This window comes from Chiloscyllium plagiosum, chromosome 15 (assembly GCF_004010195.1).
Source record: "Chiloscyllium plagiosum isolate BGI_BamShark_2017 chromosome 15, ASM401019v2, whole genome shotgun sequence".
Classification (NCBI taxonomy): domain Eukaryota; kingdom Metazoa; phylum Chordata; class Chondrichthyes; order Orectolobiformes; family Hemiscylliidae; genus Chiloscyllium; species Chiloscyllium plagiosum.
In genome coordinates, this window is record NC_057724.1 from 65,552,109 (window position 1) to 65,558,108 (window position 6,000).

Below are 6,000 nucleotides of genomic sequence, written 5' to 3' on the forward strand. Positions count from 1 at the left end.
TCTGGTTTAGGCTACTAACCAGATCTGTACCACTTCCTAGCCTACTGGGTATGACTAGGTGAAAGTGCGGACTGCAGATGCTGGAGATTAGAGTCAAGATTAGTGTGGTGCTGGAAAAGCATAGTAGGTCAGACAGCATCCGAGGAGCAAGAAAACTGACGTTTTGGGTAAACGTCGATTTTCCTGCTCCTCAGATGCTGCCTGACCTATTGTGCTTTTCCAGCACCACTCTAATATTGGGTCTGACTGCCTCCTGGGATAGGAACAGTGTACAGCTAACTTTTTCCCTCTCTAATGCCCCACAACACCTGCGGTTCAATTAGTCCTAGCTCCAGTTTCCCCTCTCAGTCCAAAGATGTGTAGATTAGGTGGATTGGTCATGCTAAATTGTAATTTCTAGGCTAGAAGTATTAGCCACAGTAAATGCAGGATTACAGAGGTAGGGTGGGAGGTGAGTCTGGGTGTGATGCTCTTCAAATGGTAGGTGCAGGCTCAATGGACTGAATGGCTTCTATCTACACTGTAGGCATTGTGTTGTGGGGGATCACAGTACTCTCTACAAACTCTCACATGCTGTCATTGCTGCATATCGCTTCCACTGCCATCCGTAAATAACACTGTTTAACCTATTCAGTCAACTTACTCAAAAACTGAAACTATAAGCCAAGAAATTTATCTAAATTTGGATATAGCTAGACTACTTTAAATATTGACTCATTATGAACACAATTATTGCTGGCATTAAACATCAGTTCCTTTCCCCTCTCCAATTCACACGCTCAATGATTTTCCAGATTTTACACTCGTCATAATGCACTGCGCTGCTTATTTTTGTAACCTTTTTTGAGCCACGCCCATGTTGCAATGTCTGGTTCTGCTTCCAGGGATGAGAACCTCTACAGGTCATCATGTAGTTAATCGACAGCCACTGTTCCTGTTAAAGGTTGACTAATTTACAGTTTCATTTAGTTTTAAAGTTTCTTCTGATTCAGAGAAGTAAAACTTTGTGGTTAAACTAAACCTCAGTTAGATAGTACATTATTGCTGTACCAGAAAATACAATTTGTCAGGTTCCCAACTTTGACCTTCTGGGTATGATTTTTACACCATCCTTGCGAAGCCAAGCTGAGAAAAAACTGTTCTGGGATGGTTGGATTCCTGGGGAGGAGGCCTGGCGAGCCCCTGAATGAGAATAGAGACTGACAGCTGCAGGTGTGGGTTGAGTGCAAAGCCAGCCTCTGTGCACTGGGACTGTGCTGTAAATAAAACAAAATGAAACCAAAAACGGCCCTCACTGCTCACCGATTTCTCCCCATCCTCTATGCTCCATCTGTGCTAAACCTATGCCACTTCTGATGCTTCCTTAACCACACCCCATGACCCCTCATATTTCTTAAGTCCCTCTACCCAATACTCATTGCCCTTTATAGCATCTGTCCTAACCTATGCCCTGTACCCATCACTTTAACCTCTAGAGCCCTTATGCCAAAGGAGTGCCAATTCATCCAATATGTCAATCACCTTTGACCTTTTACCTACTAGTTTCCATCATGGACAGACTTCAGGACCCATGCACAGTAAAGGAGAAATGAAGTTATATGAAAGTAAATTCTAATGCACCCTCTCGGCATCATAACATTAGCCTTACTACAGCTCTCTAAATAGCTTTGTATTGTGACTGCCCAAAATAAATTCACTGAAACAGACCTGCAGTGGTGATGGTGGGGATTTAAAAAGACCATGCTCACTGAAATGAATCAATTTTGCACTACAAAGGGACATTGGAAAATAAAGTGTTTCCTCTAGGAAAGGCAAAGAAAAAAAATCCCAGTATTCTACATGGGTTGGGCAGCCACCTTTGTCTGCACCTTTGTCATTTAGGGCTGCCATTATTATTTGGACATTGACAAGTTTTATATCCATTTCTGCTGTATCAAGTTTCCCTGCAGTTTCCAGACCAAACCCTACACTCCCTTCAGAACCCTTTTGGATTTGGATGTTTTCCAGGTAACCTGAGGCTAATGGTAGTTATACACACATATCCTTAGTCCTCGGCCTATGTAAGTTAGTTGACTCTACCGTTTACAGCATGGTGAGTTCCACTCCCTAAAAGTGAACCATGTTACATTGTGATGTTAGTTCCAAACGCACAGTATTGTTGGACTTTGTACCATCTATTGTGCTACAAGCTTTCAATCATTTAAAACCTTACCACTAAACCACCTCTTAACAAATTTGAATTGATTGTCATGGTAAGTTTATAATGAAACTTTAGCCTGTTTTTTTTCTTTCCAGTCTGCAGATTGAGCTGTTGTGTATTTATGCTCCTATAAATTCTAATTTTGTAGTTCTAAGTCAAAACTACACTGCAGTGTTTCTTTCCTCCCTTCACTTTTTGTCAAAACGTAGTTCAGTCTTCTTGTATCTTTTCGTGCACTTAGCAACTAAAGAAGAGCCTCAAGTGTTTCATCTGGAGGATTAACTGGAGCTTGCACCATAGGACTGCAGAGAAGGTATTTCTGGGGAAGGCTCTGAGTAAAGGGAGTAGTCCAAGCTTGTGCCCTGCCAAGGCGTCCAATCCGGCCTACCATCTGGTTTAAAACACAGGATGTACAAGTGTAAAGTTCTGCAAAAACATAGCTGAGCCTCAATCTTTCAGCAGTAAATGCAGGATCAAATTGGCTTCTGATTGGAAGAGCATTGAGCACTTCTTTATTCAGCGAATTTTGAGAAGAATTGTAGCTCAGGTTGAGGTTCTGGATATAGGTTTGCTCGCCTAGTTGGAAGGTTCATTTCCAGACGTTTCGTCACCCTACAAGGAAACATCTTCAGTGGGCCTCCAGGCAAAGCACTGTTGGTACTAGTGAGAGAGGGTCATGTTGTTTAGTGGCTCACTAGTATCCTTACATACAGAGGAGGAAGGACACAACTTTGACTGGAACAACACATCCATCCTAGGAAAAGCAAAACCGAGACATGCATGAGAATTCTTAGAAGCATGGCATTCCAACCAGAACTCTATCAACAAATACATCGAGTTAGACCCCATCACCTACCCCTGGAAAAAAAATAGGAAATGACATCGGCCACCGGAAATGATGTCACCACAGGAAATGATATCACCAACCCAAAGAAACCCAAACATATAAATAGAAAGTAGGAATTATCAACAGTGCTTGGCCCAGAGGCCCACTGAAGATGTTACCTGGTAGGGTGGCGAAATGTCTAGAAATGAACCTTCCAGCTCAGCGAGCAAACCTACATCCACCACTTCTTTATTCAGCCTGAGGACTGTGTGCAGTGGCAGTGGAAAGTCTGCTAGTGAAGAAGCTGCTCAGGACAGAGTGCCAGCCAGGCAGGTTAGGGGCAAAGAGGTTTCACATTGGAGGAGGCAGCTCGCTGCTCCCTATGCTGACACTGGCTGCCTGAAGAAGGCAGTCAAAATCATAGAACAGATTCAAAAGCCACAGGGCTGAGAGCAAGCATGGGGAGATAAGTGAGTAAGGGGCAGATGGCGAGGGCAGGAGTGCGAGCAAGGGACAGAGGACCAATTATATTTTTTATTCATTCATGGGACATGAGTATTGTAGATGCAGATACAGTTACAATATTTAAAAGACTTTTGGAAAGGTACATGAATAGGAAAGGTTTAGAGGGATATGGGACAATTTAGTTTGGGAAACTTGGTCGGCACAGACAAGTTGGATCTGAGGGTCTGTTTCAGTGCTGTATGATTCTATGGCTAAGCCAGCATTTATTGCCCATCTGTATTTATAAGGAATCACATCTAGGCCAGACCAGGTAAGGGTGGCAGCTTCCTTCCCAAAAGAACACTTGTGATCCAGGTGGGTTTTTTCCAAGAATTGACAATGGTCATTATTAGACTCTTAGTTCCACATTTATTGAATCCATAGCTGGTTTCCAGCCTGGGTCCCCAGAAAATTTCCAGGATCTCTGGATTAGATTAAATTCCCTACAGTATGGAAACAGGCCATTTGGCCCAACAAGTCACACCGACCCTCCAAAAAGTAACCCATCCAGACCCGTTTCCCCTACATTTACCCCTGACTAATGCATCTAACTCTATGGGTAATTTAGCATGGCCAATTCACCTAACCTGCACATCTTTAGATTGTGGGTGGAAACCGGAGCACCCGGAGGAAACCCATATAGACACAGGGAGAATATGCAAACTCCACAAAGACAGTCGCCCGAGGCTGGAATCGAACCCAGGTTCCTGGTGCTGTGAGGCAACAGTGCTAACCACTGAGCCATCGTGCCGCCTGTCTGATGATAATATCAGTAGGTCATCACCTCCCCAGAATGGGTGGGAAAGTCAGCATGGGGGCAGAAGGGTGAGCAAGTAAGTGAAGAGCAGGAATTGAGCACCTGGGAGAGGGGCAGAGGGTAGGATGGGGGAGTGAGAGCATGGGATGGGAGGATTACAGAAAGTGCACCTAGGAGAGGGGGAGTGTGTGAAACCTGAGAGTGAACCAGACAAACACATTCATCCTTACTTTGTCTGGACACAAATCTCCTTAATCTACAGATTATCCAGGTGGGGGCAACAGGAAATGTGTTCTTAAAGAATTAATGTTTCAAAATTTTCATACCAGTAAACAATACCTCGCTTTGGAGTCTGTGTTTGGATTTCATAACAACTCATTTTATGTATTGAATTGTATTTACAAGAAATGCTATTTGTTTTTTTTTAAGGCACATTTTATCAAATTATGGATGCTAGTGATTAATCTTTGAAACAAGTGTCTAATCATGTTAAATTGAAAGGCATCATTGTCATAAAAAATTCTGTATGTGTGTGTTCACATAATATGAGACAATTTGCTGGTAAATAGCATGTAAACAAAACAGTCACAGACATTAGGGTGTACTCTGTACTGATTCATTTAATGTCTACTATTTCTCTTTACCAGCATCCCAGTATATTCTCAGCCTCCACGCCATCTGATGATTCACAGTCTATTTCACAGTCTGCTTCAAGTTACATGTGGCCGCCAAACACTCCTCCTCGCTACTCGCCAGCGTACTTCCCACCTGATGAAAAGCCGCCACCCTACACACCATAGATCTCTACTTGTTTTCATCATCATCACAGACTTTGATCTTTTTGGAGACCTTCATTGCAAAGGCATCATCCACCCAGATCACTTTATGATCTCCATATGCATACTCTTACACACAGTGATGTGTTTGTAGAAACTCTTCTGTTAAAAAGAAACCAAAAGCATATCATTCTGCTACTTGTTAAGGGTATGTTAATCATAATTTGTTGGAAAATGATGCACTTATACTTTAGGTTGTAATTACAAAAACAAAACTTTGGAAAGCTACAAACCACTGTCGGATCAACCATGATCACATTAACTGGTCAAACAGAAGTAAGAGGCAGAATGGTCTACACTTGTTCCTATCTTCCTATGTTGCTAATTTATCAATTAAGCTGTGCAAATATATAATTTAAAAGTAAATGATCAATTTTAGCTTTGTAGTATACTGTTACCTTTTTGGTAGTTTTTTTTACTGGTTGAAATCTCTACTTCTTAGCAGTTTCTGAGGCTCTTTATGAAGTTTCTGTGCATATTTTAGATAAGTGTCCAGATAAACATTTCAGCACTGCTGTTATGAAATAGATCCATTTAGAGGCCCATTTTCATATCTCAAACTGGTGGAGCATTATGTCATAGCAAGGTTCATAGAGAGTTTGGTTCCCCTTTCAGTGCTGAGTAAGGTGTTTTCTGCTGCAAGGCATTTTAATATTCCATTTGATCTGAACTGAGTGGCCCTTCACTAAGAATTGGGGAAGTTCTAATTACTGATTGCATCCTGCTGGAAGTCAGTGTGGGAAGACATTTGATCAGAATGTGTCAAGGCTCAAGAGCCTACTCCTCTTCCTGTTTCTTGTGGTCTTTATGGCTCATGGTTCACACGTGTCATGATCAATGGGCAAGATGCAGTCGGCACATGCTTGCAAAGAGGGAG

The 6,000-nt window shown here is 42.3% G+C and overlaps 1 protein-coding gene across 3 annotated transcripts in view; it reads left to right on the forward strand.

Moving 5' to 3' along the window:
• Window positions 1–5,501, forward strand: part of tmem255a (transmembrane protein 255A) — a 76,359-nt gene extending 70,858 nt beyond the window's left edge. For all 3 annotated transcript variants that reach the window (XM_043705072.1, XM_043705071.1, XM_043705073.1), the window contains one exon: window positions 4,935–5,501. In XM_043705072.1, coding sequence (XP_043561007.1) covers window positions 4,935–5,087 — 153 coding nt within the window. In that variant the 3' untranslated portion in view covers window positions 5,088–5,501. The remainder of the gene's footprint in view (window positions 1–4,934) is intronic.
• Window positions 5,502–6,000: the final 499 nt, after the last annotated feature.